At 40.8% G+C, this 19,325-nt stretch overlaps 1 protein-coding gene across 5 annotated transcripts in view; it reads right to left on the bottom strand.

Moving 5' to 3' along the window:
• LOC5509265 (galanin receptor 2b) overlaps window positions 1-19,325 on the bottom strand; it is a 53,312-nt gene that overhangs the window by 6,026 nt on the left and 27,961 nt on the right. The window contains exon 1 of one of the 5 annotated variants that reach the window (XM_048722464.1): window positions 6,298-6,741. The exons of 3 other annotated variants lie outside the window; for them this stretch is intronic. In XM_048722464.1, the coding sequence (XP_048578421.1) occupies window positions 6,298-6,320 (23 nt within the window). In that variant the 5' untranslated portion in view covers window positions 6,321-6,741. Of the gene's footprint in view, window positions 1-1,967; window positions 2,634-6,297; window positions 6,742-19,325 lie in introns of those variants that run through there. One more of the 5 variants, XM_048722466.1, reaches the window with a different exon arrangement.

Below are 19,325 nucleotides of genomic sequence, written 5' to 3' on the forward strand. Positions count from 1 at the left end.
CACCCCCCACCCCCCCCTCCCCTCTGGAAATTCCTGGGCGTTTGAAACCCTCAATCCTCTCATTGGGAATGGGGGATATAGATATTTTCTGGAACTAAACAATATCTGATTATCCAATACACTGTATATAGATATACACGTTTTGTTAAAAATCACTCTAAGATCTGTGATGAAATGATCAAATATACTATCGAAACCGCTTGCTATTATTTCTTCCCAATCCCAAACCCAGACGACATAATTGAATGTTGTACAAGATGATAGGCACCTTGTTGACATGAATGACAGTTTACCTTAAAGTTTTCTTTTTTTCAGGTAATTGAAGAGTTTGAAAATGTTGTTTTGGGCAGTTTGAATATGAGAAGTTCTGATAAACTATCTCGTAAAATGCACAGAATTTTTTGCGGATTAACACTTCCATTTTTTGCGCTACATGTTCGTGTTCAGTTCCGGTTTGGGTAAATCGCATTTCACATATGAAACTAGTTTTATTTTCATATCAGCCAAACTGACAACTATCCTAGTTCCAGAGCCTCGTGCGTCTCTCATCATTAACTGAAAACAAACCTTTACTGATAAAAAAAAAACTTTTATTTTATTTTGCCGCTGAAAGCTTGAGCGCGAGATAGTTTGCCACCCAAAAGGTCACGTGATCTCTTAGCACAAGTTCCCAAGGATCAATATTATTCCCATATCAGTCAATCTTGTTTTTAAAACTGTCGTTTTTCTAGCTCACTCGTTCATTTTCTTTTTAGGCATTACATACCATATTTTGGAGTCCACTTCCATCATTTTTTTTTTTGCTTTAGAGCTTTGTGAGTCGAGAATTTCCACGTAAACTTGCAGGAATTCTTGTTTACTACGATTTTGCTGGCAGCCATCTTGAAAATAGAACCTAGTCCCTAACGTAGTAGAATATCACAGGTCTCCCGAGCGCTCGACCCAGGCTCTTTTAGACCATTTAGAAAAATGACAGCCATTGATTGATATGTTTCCATTTTCTTTTTCTTCAAATCCAATGTGAAATAATGGAATAAAAAAAAAACATGCGTTTTTCGTCAGCTGGCTTATCTTATATCATACCATGGCGGACTTTTTCAATCCATATCTCTTATCTTAATGGTTTTCTCTAGATCCAGAAATTTAAGTCGGAACCGAAATGTCGTGGCTTAACTCGCGGATAAGATTTTTGACGCCGAAGAAAAGGCTTGAATTCAAGTAATCTTCAGCAGGTGAACAAAATAAACAGTATACTTATACACTTCTATTTTTTTACTGGAAAATGATGCATGGTTTATTTGACGATTGTGCGCGCTGCGTCAATCAACAATCTAACAATTGCCTACTATGTGAGGGACTGTACGTTTTACGAGTTTCAAAAATTGGAAATCAAGATAAACTGATAAACTGACGACAAGGATCAATCTATACTCGGAAATCACGATTCACGATTTTTAACAAGCATAGATCACGACTCACGATTTTTGAAAAGGATAGATCACGATTTACGCTGCTCAAATTTCGCCATTCACGAATCAAGGCGAAGATAGCAATCACGGATCACGATTGTCAATTTGTCCTTTTCACGATTCACGATCAACAAAAAAAGGCCGTTCACGGATCACAAAAATAACCCTTACCGCCCCTATGTACTATTTGGTTGAACACGAGAGAAATATTATCGGTTTGAATCGATTCCAAGACGAGAAGTGGCGGTTCTTCGCGGGTCAAACAGCAGATTGCCAAGTTTACAATGTAAGCTTTCAAAACGGTCAGCCAACCCTACCCATGGTGCCCTATGATCCTTACTTTGTCAGCCATTCTTTTACCCATCAAAAGTCAAAACATTTGTGAATTCTGTTGTATTCTGCACATTCATATATAGAATCATGATTTAAGAAAATGCATAAAATAGTGATAAAAAACAGCACAGGGTAAAAGCCAACAGTTATTAATAATATACTCACAAAAGATGGTAGAAAGCTTTACAGTCTTTCCTTCTTCGCTAGTTCGTCTTTGCTTTTCTTTGTTGTAAACTTCTCGAACTGATAAAACTATAATGTGCATTAATTGGAGTTTTAAGAGAACCAAGTTTTTTTTCGTTATCTCATTCCCATTTCCTTTTAAGTTCTTTGAGAAACCGACTACTTTCTACCGAGGCGTTCAAGACAGTCTCCGATTTCGCATAGCATTTTGCTTTAATTTGAATGAGTCTTATAGTTTTGAAATATTTTCATATTTTGTTCAATTGCTTGGTGATTTGAGGCAAGTTTTTTTAACAGCTTGAAAATCTAATTAGTTCCACATGTTCTAACATCGATGTGAAGAGGAAAATTGTGCATCGTACTTACTTAGGTTATGGCGCCAAGACTAAAAAGCTGACGGCAACGAACCAACAGACTATGAAAGCCTGTGTTGAAAAGAGCTTTTGGCTCTTTATATCCAAGTATCAACCATCAATAGAAGATCAATACTTAAACATCTAACACAAGGAGATGAGAGTTTCATTCTCTCTAGCTCTTAAGCACAGGTTTTCGATAAAACGGTCTTTGGTGAGACTTGATGAGTTGGAGCGGTAACTTTTAAGTGTCAACGCGCGTTTTCCTCGTGTACATTTGCGCGCACTGTTATGTTCTTTTTTAGAAACAAAAAAGACCTCAATATCCTACAAAATTATAACTAGAGATATGATTTCATTGATTCATCACTGAATCTGTAATTACTTGCTAATTGTTTTTTTTTGTGAAAACTGCTGACAGAAATGCTCGCATTAACCCTCATCCAGACTATCAAACGGTGACAACTCTCTTCAACTCTCAAAGTGATTGAGGGTCGATGAGAGTGCGTAAGATTGGTTGGAACTCTCATCGCCTCTCATCTCATCGAGTCTTTACATACCTATTAGAGTAGCGGCTGACATCATAAAAAAATGCGATTTTACGATGTAACTTTATCATTATAATATCGTAATATAATATTATATTATCATTATAATATTTTATGTATGTAGCTCCCCTCTCGTCTGTCTGGAAATTGATATTAATAAAGACTACTATATTTTAAAGTTATTATCAATCTCGTGTCTTGGTAGGTTCAAACGGAGAAAGGAGGCGATAAAGGACAAAGGTAACTCACCTCTGACTAAATTGTTAAGCACCTGATAAACAAATGCCTTTTTGTTGAAGAGGAGAACTTATAATGAAATATTATTCACAGAAGCTGCTGTTTTACGCTTTCTATGTCGTAGACAAATAATCTCGTAATCAGGTCTGAGAGCCTGTAGCAAAGAATGGCCCTCGGTGATGATCCTAATGATTGTGTGCTATTTGTTTCTTCTCCTTTATTTTCGTCTCCTTCATTTTCTTTGAGCACTCTTAATTTAAGTATGCAGTTGTCATACTTAATTAAATTTTGTGATAACGCATTTTTTTTTTTTGCGACAAATAAATCGTAGGTATTCATGAATGTCTTCTCCCGTAAAGCTTTTTTATTTAAAAAGGCCCTATCGGCCATATTGAAAATTACCCTAGGACGGAGGTTTGTGCTATTTATGTGAGAGTCGGTAAGCTTATGTTATTTAATCATTCAAACGCAGCTAAAATTTAGTTGAGGTAGATAACCAGACTTCAAAGGCAAAAAAAGCAGACTAAAACCTTCTTGCAAGCGGTGGACTGAGATTTTTATCACAGAAAACCCAATAATTTTCAACCGCCGCCATCTTGGAAACGCGAAATAGTAGACTAGGGCGAGCGAAAACGAGGGAGGGGTAGTGGGATGGCGGCAGTTATAGTCCACCACCTGCAAGAAAACTAAAAAAAATCAGGAATTCTTTATGAGAAAACTGTATATTCAAGTAATTTGCCACAGTTATAGCAGTGCCCAAAGGCAAATGGATAGAGATGTTAGCCCTGCACATTCATATATAGAATCATGATTTAAGAAAATGCATAAAATAGTGATAAAAAACAGCACAGGGTAAAAGCCAACAGTTATTAATAATATACTCACAAAAGATGGTAGAAAGCTTTACAGTCTTTCCTTCTTCGCTAGTTCGTCTTTGCTTTTCTTTGTTGTAAACTTCTCGAACTGATAAAACTATAATGTGCACTAATTGGAGTTTTAAGAGAACCAAGTTTTTTTTCGCTATCTCATTCCCATTTCCTTTTAAGTTCTTTGAGAAACCGACTACTTTCTACCGAGGCGTTCAAGACAGTCTCCGATTTCGCATAGCATTTTGCTTTTATTTGAATGAGTCTTATAGTTTTGAAATATTTTCATATTTTGTTCAATTGCTTGGTGATTTGAGGCAAGTTTTTTTAACAGCTTGAAAATCTAATTAGTTCCACATGTTCTAACATCGATGTGAAGAGGAAAATTGTGCATCGTACTTACTTAGGTTATGGCGCCAAGACTATAAGAGGTGACGGCAACGAACCAACAGACTATGAAAGCCTGTGTTGAAAAGAGCTTTTGGCTCTTTATATCCAAGTATCAACCATCAATAAAAGATCAATACTTAAACATCTAACACAAGGAGATGAGAGTTTCATTCTCTCTAGCTCTTAAGCACAGGTTTTCGATAAAACGGTCTTTGGTGAGACTTGATGAGTTGGAGCGGTAACTTTTAAGTGTCAACGCGCGTTTTCCTCGTGTACATTTGCGCGCACTGTTATGTTCCCTTTTAGAAACAAAAAAGACCTCAATATCCTACAAAATTATAACAAGAGATATGATTTAATGGATTCATCACTGAATCTGTAATTACTTGCTAATTGTTGTTTTTTTTTTTGAAAACTGCTGACAGAAATTCTCGCATTAACCCTCATCCAGACTATCAAACGGTGACAACTCTCTTCAACTCTCAAAGTGATTGAGGGTCGATGAGAGTGCGTGAGATCAGTTGGAACTCTCATCGCCTCTCATCTCATCGAGGCTTTACATACCTATTAGAGTAGCGGCTGACATCATAAAAAAATGCGATTTTACGATGTAACTTTATCATTATAATATCGTAATATAATATTATATTATCATTATAATATTTTATGTATGTAGCTCCCCTCTCGTCTGTCTGGAACTTGATATTAATAAAGACTACTATATTTTAAAGTTATTATCAATCTCGTGTCTTGGTAGGTTCAAACGGAGAAAGGAGGCGATAAAGGACAAAGGTAACTCACCTCTGACTAAATTGTTAAGCACCTGATAAACAAATGCCTTTTTGTTGAAGAGGAGAACTTATAATGAAATATTATTCACAGAAGCTGCTGTTTTACGCTTTCTATGTCGTAGACAAATAATCTCGTAATCAGGTCTGAGAGCCTGTAGCAAAGAATGGCCCTCGGTGATCATCCTAATGATTGTGTGCTCTTTGTTTCTTCTCCTTTATTTTCGTCTCCTTCATTTTCTTTGAGCACTCTTAATTTAAGTATGCAGTTCTAATACTTAATTAAATTTTGTGATAACGCATTTTTTTTTGCGACAAATAAATCGTAGGTATTCATGAATGTCTTCTCCCGTAAGGCTTTTTTATTTAAAAAGGCCCTATCGGCCATATTGAAAATTACCCTAGGAGGTTTGTGCTATTTATGTGAGAGTCGGTAAGCTTATGTTATTTAATCATTCAAACGCAGCTAAAATTTAGTTGAGGTAGATAACCAGACTTCAAAGGCAAAAAAAGCAGACTAAAACCTTCTTGCAAGCGGTGGACTGAGATTTTTATCACAGAAAACCCAATAATTTTCAACCGCCGCCATCTTGGAAACGCGAAATAGTAGCCTAGGGCGAGCGAAAACGAGGGAGAGGTAGTGGGATGGCGGCAGTGATAGTCCACCACCTGCAAGAAAACTAAAAAAAATCAGGAATTCTTTATGAGAAAACTGTATATTCAAATATTTTGCCACAGTTATAGCAGTGCCCAAAGGCAAATGGATAGAGATGTTAGCCCTACTTTTCTTCTGAATCAAGGGCTATTTCTAGAATGCTTCGAAACTCTATTCAGAAGAAGTAATAAACTAATCATTCACAAAAGATTTGGTGTAGAAAACATGCGTAGCGAGCTGAAATTCTGTATTCCGCAGTGTGAATAGAACGCGCGAAAAATTAGCGCGAAATTTCACGTTTTCACAGGTTTATAATGAAAGAATCGTACGATACAATTGTTGCGAATTAATGTCATGTTCTATAAATAAACAGCATCCGTGTAGCTGGTATTAAAAATAAGGAATAAATAAGGAAATAAGTATGGCCTAGTAAAGGAAATATGGGTAAAAACTTCCAAAGCTAAGACACACGTACCATACACTGTTTTTGCAAACCATCGCAGTATGATTTCTATCCTGGAGAATTCATAGACGAACATTTGTCAGAGTCGACTACCAGTATTTATTACAACGAATTCTGAGCATTATTTATTGGTGTGACTTGCGAGCGTTGTGACGTACATGGTATGGTTACAAGACGGAACTCAATTCTCGGTTACATATTGCTCAAGTCACGTAAAACCACTAGAAATACAGATCTACGGCACCACCGACATTACCCTGGTGTTGTACCATTATATCATTACGAAAGCCCTTTGCTCTGGGTAATTCTAGTAACCATGTCTCAAACAACTAGGAACTCAGATTTTTTGGCACCATCTTTATCTGCATTCAACATACCCTATGGTAGGTCGTCTTGACGGAAAAACATGACTTGACGTTTCCAATAAGCTCATTTCACATCAAATAAGGCGGAAAATTCCCCTAAGTTCTTAGTGAGTAGTATCAAACAAAATATCAAATGTGACTTTTTTAAATTGATGCGACTTTTTGCAAAGTGTCATTGAAATTCGAGCTTTTCGTCCCTGAGCTCATAATATAGCGCAAAGATGATCAAAGAAATTATCTTATAAAGCCAAAATCTGGGTATGTGCATTTCGGCCTCAACTTATTTGTGTTTTGAAAAGGGAAAATCAGTCCGGAATACTGATGGCCATTGTAAGAAATTGTATCTTCTTTCTCCATGTGCGTATGTTCAGGGTTTTTTCCGTCATGTCTCGTCTTACAGATTTTAGTTATGGCTAGAAAGTCATTTACTTTGGAACTATTAGCAGAAATCTCGGTAATTTCTGAAGCCACACGTACTTTGGTCAGCGGTGTTGCGCGCGCCATGTTTACCTTCGTCGAGCGAACGCCATAAAGACGCGATATCGAACTTTTCTGGCACTTTGATATTTATACGATATTTATCACTCATCTAAAATCGGATATAAATCAGATATTTTTTCACAGGGTTCTAGTATCATATTTAGTCGATATTATAACAAAGCTCACAAATCTAATTTCTGATTGTAACCGTCGGAACTTGACATTTACCGTGCGGTTACGAAAGAATGTAGAAACAAATGCAATACTGAAAGCAAAACTATCAGGTTCTGACACCAGCCAAAAAGTAGGCAAAAATCAATGGAATGAAATGAAAACGATCGAGCGAAAGGCAACGTGAGAACGAATACATGATGCAAGGCATGGACTTATAAGGATTTATTAACAAATTAAATAATAACTTTTAAGTGATAACAAACATAGTCAAATACCGAGAAAAGGTAACCCAAGCCAAAGGCTAGTTTTAAAAACAATGTACTTACAACCGGTAAATCAAACTGAACACAACTGGCATGACAGGCCCGTACGGACAGCGATCTAAGCTTGTAGTTTATCTCTGCTGACTGTCTTCCCTGAGCAACTGCATTTCTTGCTCCCGCATCACGCCTCGCAAGCAATGCGTCTCCTTTGCTCAACGGAAAATGGTAAAAGGACGCTAAACTTAAGTCAATTATCACTATCAAGCTATTGATACTAATCTTAAGTAATTTGAAACATGTTAAAAGTAAATTCCTAAACGTTTACGGATCGAATTAGAATCACGTTTGAGAAACAATCCGTAAAATACGTAAAACAATTTTAATCGCAATCCAAAAATCGTTTACTTAAAATCTTTGCAAAATCTAAAATAACACAAAATACCACCCGGTCACACTCGCCCCTCCTTTTGTTCATCACGTCCTCGTGTGAACTAAAACCAAAATATAACTACATAAACCTTTCTCAAATTAGCCTGACAAGTCCGGTTATACTAATCATTACTCTCATAACATACGCTATGTCGAAACAGCAAGAATACTTCCAAATAACTTGAACAACACCAGTGTCATAGAGGGCTGGCGTTCGCCTAGTGGTCCTCGTGAGAGCTCAACCACCAGAGCACAACTGTAGAGCACTGCGTATCACCGTCCATGTATCCATCTTGCTCGTATTAGCTTCCTTTTTAAAAGTCAAGTCCATCTGCGGAACCATCTCTTATTTTCTCATCTTTTCTTTTCATCGCTATTCGTCAATCGTGTTGGAGGTACATAAAACACTGTGAAAACTAGCCGGGCGCCTTGAGCTAGTCCCCTAAATACCAAATCCCCCGCTTGCCACACTTTCGCCAGAAGGTCATTCATCGGGTAAACCACATACACGCAAAAGTCTACTGCTTCCTTGAAGATACTGGAGGTCCCTTTTGGGAAATCGCCATCCCAGCTCCCCAAATACAGCAACCTTTAAATCATCCGATCCCTCTGCCTCCTTACCAACGGTCACTTGCATCGACATCGCGGCGCATCGCACGGCGTTTGCCCGGCATTACTAAAAAGCGGAACCGGCGGAAACAGTATATTTCGCTTAGTTATAGGGGTAGGGATGTCATACTAAGGACACCATTTTTTCCTTTCTAATCTGAACAAAAAAAAACATTCCGTTGTGAAATGCTAAGACAACATCACTAAGCGCAGATGTGCTACGTTATTTCACGCATATTTGACATTCTGTCATATGCAATTTGTATCCATTTGATTGGATAATCCATCGGATTAGTAACAAAAAACCCTTGTTTCAGAAGCGCGACTCGTTAGAGGTAACACATGCAAGCGTTCGTAGTTTTAGCCTTCGTAGGTTTAGCGTTACGATTTCCGTTGGAAGTTCCGAATAAGAAACAAAAAAAAATACTTGTTCAGAAGCGCGACTTGTTAGTAGCGTTGTTCATAGCGTCCTGTTAGAGATAACGCCAAATCATAACGAGCCCCAGCAATTCCGGAAGTCAAATTTTGGTTCACAGGTTGCCATGCTCGACGTCATAATCCAATAGTAGAAGTGTCAAATCCAATAATAAAAATGTCACCTATACTGCGTACTGGTGCCAACAATCACTCAGTACATCGGGATACTCTCCCGGTGTAATCTGAACTATTTAGTCTTAATTCATTAGCAATGTTTAATTTAGGGGGCCGGGCTAAGGAAAAAATTCCCTGCTAGCAGAGGCCTCTTTTCTCTGTATTTCGCTGGGCTGGCGTTCGCAAGGAAAAGAGACCTCTGCCATGGGTCGAAACTGTTTTCGTTGCGCATGCGTGAGCGTTTCTAAGCGACCGCATGACGTGCCAAAACCCGTACCATCGCGCGAAAGCCGTCAATATGCTAATTTTTTATCGCAAATTATAAATCAAACTCTTTAAAAAAAAACTGTTCAATTTTAATCACCTAAGACGTCACTAAAAAGATTGAACAGCAAACGAGGCAGGCGAGTTTCTTCAATGTAAAAATCGCACAGTTGGACTCGAAGAAAATGTTACAAAACTTTTTGGTAAACTTAGATCAGCTAATTCTAGAAGAATATACAAAAGCTGTAAACGGTAAATTGACTCGTTAGTCAAACGAGAGAAAATTCTGAATGAAGACAAGGCATTGAATGGCTTCTTTTATAATTCGTCGCGTGATATTTCTACGGAGGACGCCGTTTCGAATGCGGGCTTATTATCACACAGCGGATATACGCTTCACGCATGCGCTAGTCATTGTGGGCTCAAATAGTGGCCAGTAATTAATGAACGGAGCATGCGCTCTTGATCTCCCGTCTACAATCGTGGACGGCGGTTTGATCAAACGAACTTGCGACCCATGGCAGAGGTATCTTTTCCACGCGGACGTCAGCCAAGCGAAGTACAGAGAAAAGAGGCCTCTGCTAGCAGGGAAAGGAAAAAACCGACATGGGTGCCAAAATAGTATCATGAGACACGTAGTAAATCACGCGCTCGCTCATACATAACAAGTTAACTCGCGGAGAAGGATGTGAACATAACAATACAGGGAGTATTTCCTCGAAACTTCGAAATACGAAATACATTAGCTACTAACTCAAGAGACATGTGGCTTTCCAGGGAAGGAATTTAGCAAAAGCAATTCCAGGCGGAATATAGAATTATCGACGGCTATGCCATAGACGTGAAAACGCGGAGCAGAGCACCGGAGAGGACCGGCAAACTGGGGGTTGTTATTGCCCATTCCTTAAGCGTAATTCCGGCTTTATTGATGTAGAGCGATAGCGATATAGAAAAGATGGATTTAAGCGGCCTTGCAATGATATTGGACAATACGAAGGCGACAAGACAAATCCAAGCACGGAGAAGAAACACGAAAGCCCTCTGCAAGAGAGGCGGATTCAAGGTGCACAAGATTATAGCGAACTGTAAAGAGGTTTTGCAAGCCGTTCCGGTAGAAGAAAGAGCAAAGACCGTCCAAGACCTCGACATCAACCACATCCACCTGCAGATCGAGAGAGCGCTAGGCGTTCAATGGTGCGTCGAGTCCGACACCTTGGGGTTCAAGATCGAAGTATCTTCCCAACCAGAGACAAGACGAGGCATTCTTTCTACTGTGAGCTCTGTTTTCGACCCGTTAGGAGTCCTCGCACCCTACGTTCTAGTTGGAAAATCCCTACTGCAAGAGCTGTGTCGGTCCGGTAAAGGTTGGGACGATGAGCTACCCGAGAGCTTGAGACCTAAGTGGGAGAAGTGGCGCAAAGATCTTCACCTCCTCACAAGTCTTAAGATACCCAGATGCTTCAAGCCCGAGAACTTTGGAGGTATAAAGACCGTAGAGCTGCACAACTTCTCAGACGCGAGCACTAACGGTTACGGTCAGTGCTCCTATCTTAGGCTGATAGATATTGAGGACCGAATCCATGTCTCCCTGGCGATGGCAAAGTCAAGAGTAACCCCACTAAAACCGATAACAATACCCCGCTTGGAGTTAACCGCCGCCCTCGTCTCTGGCAATGTCAGCGCGTTCCTGCAAAAGGAGCTGGGATACCCGGGAATGGAGGAAGTATTCTGGACAGACAGCAAAGTCGTCTTGTGGTACATCTCTAACAACGCCCGACGCTTCCACGTCTTCGTAGCTAATTGCATCCAGCAGATCCGAGACCTCTCCTCCCCTGAGCAGTGAAGGTATGTCGACACTAAGTCTAATCCGGCAGACTTCGCCTCACGTGGACTACCCGCTGACCAGCTGCTAGAGAAAACAGAGTGGTGGAATGGACCGGAATTTCTCAGAGCTCCGCTCCGCAGCGATCACGGAAAGCTAGAGTGCGACCTAACACCTCAAGCCGAGGATACCGAAATCAAGAGGGTCTCCGTGCAGGCAACGACGAGCAGAGAAGAAGACTACATGCTCGTCCGTTTGGAGATCTTCTCATCCTGGCACAAGGCCAAACGAGCTATATCCGTGTGTCTCCGGTACAAAGCCATCCTAAAGAAGCGGATCGAGTCCAAAGGCACGAGATCTGAAAGGAGACCGGCGGCCTGCCATTCTGTGGATGTGAACGAAATAAACGAAGCTGAGAAGGAGATCGTCAGACTCGTCCAGCGCAAGGCATTCGCCGATGAGCTAGCTGCGCTAAAGCCCATCTCTACTGAAGCTTCTACGCGCGAGGCAACCAAGCGCCGGTGCTTAGCCTTGAAGAAAGCAAGCTCCCTTCATAGGCTGGATACATTCATCGACGCCGAAGGCTTGATGCGAGTTGGTGGGCGTACACGCAGAGCCAACCTGCCATCCGACATGAGGCACCCCCTCATACTTCCGAAAAGGGGTCACATAACGACCCTAGTGATACGCCACTACCACACCAAGAAGTCAGCACACCAAGGCCGCGGTATAACGCTGAGCAGCATCCGAGCCGGTGGCCACTGGGCAATCGGCGGTTCCAGCACCGTCAGCCGTCATATCGCCTCTTGCGTCACGTGCCGACGACTTCGCGCTCCTGCAGTGGAGAAAAAGATGAGTGACCTGCCGTAGGACAGAGTCAACCCCAGTCCTCCATTCACCTACAGCGCAGTAGACTACTTTGGAACATGGGCCGTAAAGGAGGGGCGTCGAGAGGTCAAACGATATGGGGTGTTGTTCACCTGCATGGCTTCGCGGGACGTGCACATCGAGACAGCGAGCTCCTTAGACACAAGCTCATTCCTGAACGTCTATCGCAGCTTCGTTGGACGCCGAGGACCCGTGCGACAACTAAGATCAGACCGAGGTACAAACTTTGTTGGCGCCAAGAACGAACTGCAGAGCGCTCTCTCCGAGATGGATAACCAGCGAGTTGGATCCGAGCTACGAAAGGAGAACTGCGACTGGGTGGACTTCAAATTTAACGTCCCCGACGCCAGTCACAGGGGGGGGGGGGGGGGGCTCATGGGAGCGCCAGATCCGCACAGTCCGAAACGTACTCGACTCACTGCTGTATAATCAAGGAACTCAACTTGATGATGAGTCGCTGAGAACCCTCCTCGTGGAAGCCGAGGCGATCGTGAATAGTCGTCCCCTCTCGGCAGACTCGGACAGCTGCGAGCCGCTGACTCCAAACCATATCCTGACGATGAAGTCGTCAGTCGTCCTTCCACCGCCCGGCGTCTTCAAGCGTGAGGACCTCTACCTGAGAAAGCGCTGGCGCAGAGTGCAACACCTTACGACAGAGTTCTGGAACAGATGGAGGAAGGAGTTCCTGCTCTCCCTCTCAGCACGCCAGAAGAGGACTCGTCCTAGAAGAAACCTTGAAGTCGGCGATATCGTCATTGTCAAGGACGAGAGCCTTCATCGCAACGATTGGCGCCTAGCTCGAGTAGTCGAGGCGTTCACAAGCAATGATGGCCTGGTGCGCTCCGTCAAGGTGGCTGTTTTGCGACTCATTCCTGGACCGCACGGGACGACGATGCAAGCAGACAACCTACCTCCAGAGACCAGTCCAGAAACTGGTGCTGCTACTCCCGAATGAAGAAGCTGGCGACTAGCTGACGACAGCATAGGCGACTTCGGGACTACAACCCGCGAGAAGCTGCGTACTACATATTAGCTGAGAAAGTTCTGTTAAGTAAATTGCCCGACATGGACAATTTAAGGGGGGAGTGTAGCGAACAGTACTTACATCATAATCATACACGAATCGAACGAACAACACGCGCGCGACGATTTCCCCTAATATAGCCGGATCAAGTTTTTTCGGTGTAATACAGACATTAAAGTTAAAGAATAGCCAAATTGGCTTCAAGACGGTGTCGCGTCATGTATTATAATATCAGTAAAGGCGGACCGGAATGGAAATCCACTATACTTGATATTCTGATATAGCCGACGTAGATCAATCGGAATTGATGAAGCCAACGCAGTCAATCCAGTAGCCGCACTCAGGACCGAGCACAGACAGCACAAGCGAGGAATTTACAAGCAACAGCAATGGCGCGAATTCTCATCCTTCGCCCCCCGTAGTGAAGTGTTGCGCAGTGTAACGAGGGTAGAGAAGAAAATAATATTATTTTGCCATTCAAACTGAAAAGCGAATTTGATCTAGTTTTTTTTCTGTACCTTAGCCGGTTTATCAGGGTAAAAGACCTGTCATTGTAACATGACTGAACGCCTTGGGGTACAAAATAGACTAGCGTTTTTTTTTTCTTTGCATTTAAACATAAAAAAGCATATTTGATCTATTTTTTTGTACCTTAGCCGGTTTATCCGGGCAAAGGATCTGTCATTATAACATGACTGAACGCCTCGGGGTACAAAATAGAATAGCGTCTTTTTGTTCTTATCTTTATGCATTTAAACTAAAAAAAAATGCAAATTTGATCTAGTTTATTTTTTCTGTACCTTAGCCGGTTTATCTGGGCAAAGGATCTGTCATTGTAACATGACTAAACGCCATGGGGTACAAAAGAGAAAAGCATTTGTTTAGGATTTAAACATAAAAGCAAATTTGATTTAGCTTTTTTTCTGTACCTTAGCTGGTTTATCTGGGGAAAGGATCTGTCATTGTAACATGACTGAACGCCTTAGGGTACAAAAGAGAAAAGCATTTGTTTAGCATTTAAACATAAAAGCAAATTTGATCTAGTTTTTTTTCTGTACCTTAGTCGGTTTATCCGGGCAATAGATCTGTCATTGTAACATGACTGAACGCCTTGGGGTACAAAAGAAAATTATATTCTTTTGCAATTCAAACTTAAAAGTAAATTTGTTCCTGTTGGTCGTACAGAATTTTCTTGGAACATCCGAACCCTTTGTGCTGAATAGCCTTTGTATATTTTGCAAAATGTATCGTGCGAATGATAATGATAACATCCTCACTTAGGATTTCTGTTTAAATCGGAATGACTGCGACATCTACATGCCTTTGAGAGATCTTCAGGCCGGTTCGTCGGCCGCCTCCCATATTTGAATATGATCAAAGTTGTTATAAATTATCATGATAGTAATAGAGACATGATAGTAGACAGGTAAAGGTCAGGATAGTGAAAAAAAGTAACTTTTTTTTCACTGAAAGATCCAACCAGCTCGCGGAATTTCCAAATGCCTGGGAATTTTTAATACTATTATTGAAGCAACGGTTTTACCCTGACAGCGCGAATTTTACCAAAAAAAACACGATTTTTTAACTAAAAAATAATAATATATGTTATGGTATTCTAATCAATAGTGTCTACTTTTATACACTGACATTAAAGTTTAGGTAATTGTGTCAATTTCTATCGCATCTATTCGTTGCGCTATTTTCCTATATTTGGCGCTTGAATAAGATATCCATTCTACAACACTTGCGCATGCTCACTTGAAACGAAAGATACGAAAAACCTTGACTCAAATTCGCGAAACTTGGTTCTCAATATTTTCCAGTAAATGTATTTTCCATTCTGACACTAGAAGAAACGAAGTCTGCAGGGCCTTTGAAGCACCGCAAACAACGGTTCGCGCACGCACTAGAAAAGCAAATCTAACGAGCGCGCGCTGTTTTGTTTTTTCTAAGATACTGTTTTCGTTGCTTGTGTTGTAGAAAACAAATTTTACTGCGAAAACTTTACTGCGGAACACTCGCCGCTATGCGCCTCGTGACCACAACATTTTGAGGTGACGAATATCGTGGCGTATAAGAGTAAATACCACGGAAAACTTTTGGGAAATTTGTTAAGTACAACTTTCAACTTGCGTATAAATGATTGGTATACGGCAGATACATGGCTTACTTTCTCTGTTATATTTTGTTAAAATGTTTGTTTACAGCGCTAATAATGTTGTAAAAATACAGACGTTTCGAGGCTACTTCATCGGTTGCTTTTAGACACTGATGATGAAGAGGCAGTTATTTTTTTAGATTTTCAGCTATGTGTTGGGCTGGAATTTTTTCATTACCAGAAACCAGGTTACTACCCGCCGAGATAGCGCGTGATACGCGCTATCTCTGCGGGATCCAGAGCACATAAAAGTCGTTGTCAAGGAGCTGGGGCTCGTTATGTCATACTGTAATACTGCAAGCGTGCAAAGGGCACGATTGTAGCTGGAATTTGTTACTAACAAATTACCCACTTCTTTATATGTACATGTGCTTAATGAATACAGTCAATCAGAATCCAATCTGAAACAATTGTAAGTGATTTAAAGTACTTTGAAGATTTCAAAGCAATTCAAAGTTTAAGATCTGGCCCCACACATTTGGGATATCCGGAAATATTATGCAATTATAGCCTAGCCAAGGTTGCCGTTGTCAATCAAAACTTTAGATAACATCGCCTTACTAGTTACAGTTATTCAAGTTAAGGAGTGAGCGTAAGGTATAGGGGTAGGGATGTACAAGGATTACGATTTATTTTCGTTCTAATCTCAACAGAAATCCGAATCCGGGTTTTTTCTTCTCTCTTTGTCCAAACGTGACTGGTGGTTTGTCTTAATACTTTTCTTTATATTGCCACTACCGACGTTGATCAGTAACAGGTTCTGTCAGTAGGTAAAGGTGATAATAGCGGCGTTTGATAATTCAATTGGCTTAATAACTTTAGGACCACTCGGCTTACTGTAACGTACCATGCACAAAACGGAATGTTTTTTTGTTCAGATTAGAAAGGAAATAAATGGTGATCCTAGTATGACATCCCTACCCCTATAACTAAGCGAAATATACTGGTTCCGCCGGTTCCGCTGGTTCCGGCGGTTCCCCCTTTTAGTAATGCCGCAGGAGGGTGCTCTATCGTGTTTTGATAATTCTTAGCATAACTGATTAGTAGTATTACAGTATGATATTTGGCGTTATCTCTAACAGGACGCTATGAACAACGCTACTAACAAGACGCGCTTCTAAACAAGGATTTTTTTTTGTTTCTTATTCGGAACTTTCAACGGAAATCGGAACGCTAAACCTACGAAGGCTAAAACTTCGAACGCTTGCATGTGTTACCTCTAACAAGACGCGCTTCTAAAACAAGGGTCTTTTGTTACTAATCCGATACAAATGGATACAAATTGCATACGACAGAATGTCAAATATGCGTGAAATAACGTAGCACATCTGCGCTTAGTGATGTTGTCTTAGCATTTCACAACGAAATGTTTTTTTTTTGTTCAGATTAGAAAAGAAATAAATGGTGATCCTAGTATGACATCCCTACCCCTATAACTAAGCGAAATATACTGTTTCCGCCGGTTCCGCTGGTTCCACTTTTTAGTAATGCCGGCGTTTGCCTGTTTCTCGGCACGTCACGATCATGCAAGGGTGTGGATCAAATCCTCCACTCTCACACGGCGACCATCTTTTACATCCTCGTCTCTGGTCCGCTTTAATTTTGTCTTAGTCCATGTGAAGTTGGTTGTTGTCCTTTTCTACTCGACGAGCTGTCGGTTTTTGAACTCTTTCTGATGCAATGGAGAAGTAGCTTTGACCAGTCGATTTATTCTTACTAGTCCTCTCTCATCCTCGTGCTTGACTAGCTTGCTGTCGCTTGAGTGCGTGCCTCTCGGAGATCAGACTCCATTGTAAGGATCTAACGTGGCCCTGTGAGGGATGCCGCAGCTTTACCACGCTAGCCTTACCGTATTACGGATCCATTCCTCGCTCCTATTCCTCTCTAAGACCCCACACTCAAACAGTCTCTTGCATAAACGTCGGGGACAAACGCCGCGGGTAACCAGTCCATCTCTCGTCACTCCCCGAGCATGCAAGGGCAAGCAGACTTGAGTAACACCCCTGAAGCTTCCGTCTTTTTCTCTCGTCGTGACCTTTTTCGTACTTTCCACCGCTCTCACTAGGTTACACCATCGCGCTCGCGTCACTTGGAAATGTCAACACCTTGTCGCGCGTCAGACCAACTTCATCTTTTGTAGAACCGTCCGTCCCTCTGGCGCTCCTCGTTGCGATCCTCGCAAGGCCACCAGAGTACGTCTCGCGTCTGGGCCAGCCATGACCAGTGTGTTGAGAACCGTTGTAACAAAAACTTACTTACACACAAACTAAAAACTTAATGAAAACCTACGCCATAGAATCGACTTGCATCCCACTTCTGATGCACCAAAATGTAACCGTCAGAGCTTGACATTTACCGTGCGGTTACGAAAAATGTAGAAACAAATGAAATACTGAAAGCAAAACTATCAGGTTCTGACACCAGCCAAAAAGTAGGTAAAAATAAATGGAATGAAACGAAAACGATCGAGCGAAAGGCAACGTGAGAACGAATACATGATGCAAGGCATGGACTTATAAGGATTTATTAACAAATTAAATAATAAATTTTAAGTGATAACAAACATAGTCAAATCCCGAGAAAAGGTAACCTAAACCAAAGGCTAGTTTTAAAAACAAAGTACTTACAACCGGTAAATCAAACTGAACACAACTGGCATGACAGGCCCGTACGGACAGCGATCTAAGCTTGTAGCTTATCTCTGCTGATTGTCTTCCCTGAGCAACTGCATTTCTCGCTCCTGCATCACGCCTCGCAAGCAATGCGTCTCCTTTGCTCAACGGTACTAAAAAAAACTAACAGATACTGCAAAAACAGCCGCTTTTATACTCGCTTGGGGACGCGCATTTTTCTAGGGACGCTAACATTTACTACCGTTCAAATTACTCAGCGTCCATTGTCCTATCAAATTTAGAAACTAATCTTCCTGGGAAATGGTAAAAGGACGCTAAACTTAAGTCAATTATCACTATCAAGCTATTGATACTAATATAAAGGAATTTTTTGAAACATGTTGAAAGTAAATCCCTAAACGTGTGCGGATCGAATTAGAATCACGTTTGAGAACAATCCGTAAAATACGTATAACAATTATAATCGCAATCCAAAAATAGCTTACTTAAAATCTTTGCAAAATCTAAAATAACCCAAAATACCACCCGGTCACATGATATTTATCAGATCTTATACCCTTAGAACTGCCATGTTGAACCTAGATTATTGCATCTCATGACTTGATAATATCAGATAATATTGCAAGATTTACACATAGATAGTCCATCTAATTACTGATATATATCAGGTACTATAACTTTAGAACTGCTGTGTTGAACCTTGATTATTGCATCTCATGACTTGATAATATAATATAATATCACATATATACTCGTTCTACAAACGTGACAGTCACAGTAGATTTTGTAGTCGAATATCCGATAATATCGAGGGGTACAGCAGAGGAGGACGAAGGAATCTCAATAGATATCTAGTAGATTCTAATAAGATAATCACCGATAATATCACGATATCGAGGGATAGAGCAGATGAAAGGAAAGGATCTAAATAGACATCTAGTAGATTCTAATAAGATAATCTCCGATAATATCACAATATCGAGGGGTAAAGCAGATGAAAGGAGAGGATCTAAATAGACATCTAGTAGATTCTAATAAGATAATCTCAGACATTATCACAATATCGAGGGGTAGAGCAGATGAAAGGAGAGGATTTAAATAGACATCTAGTAGATACTAATAAGATAATCTCCGATAATATTGTATCTGATGTTAATAAAAATCCAGGATTCAAAACGAAATTTTTATTGTCTTTCTTACGGGAACCTCTTTTTTCCCCGTAAGTCCTCTGTTTTTCAGAAACTGACAAAACTCTCGAGCGTATGATTGTCAATCGATCAGAATTTTCTGGCGAGTGGGATATCTACTCGAGTGTCCTCTGTAAAAACGCGAGAAAATAA

This window comes from Nematostella vectensis, chromosome 15, assembly GCF_932526225.1.
Source record: "Nematostella vectensis chromosome 15, jaNemVect1.1, whole genome shotgun sequence".
Taxonomy (NCBI): Eukaryota; Metazoa; Cnidaria; class Anthozoa; order Actiniaria; family Edwardsiidae; genus Nematostella; species Nematostella vectensis.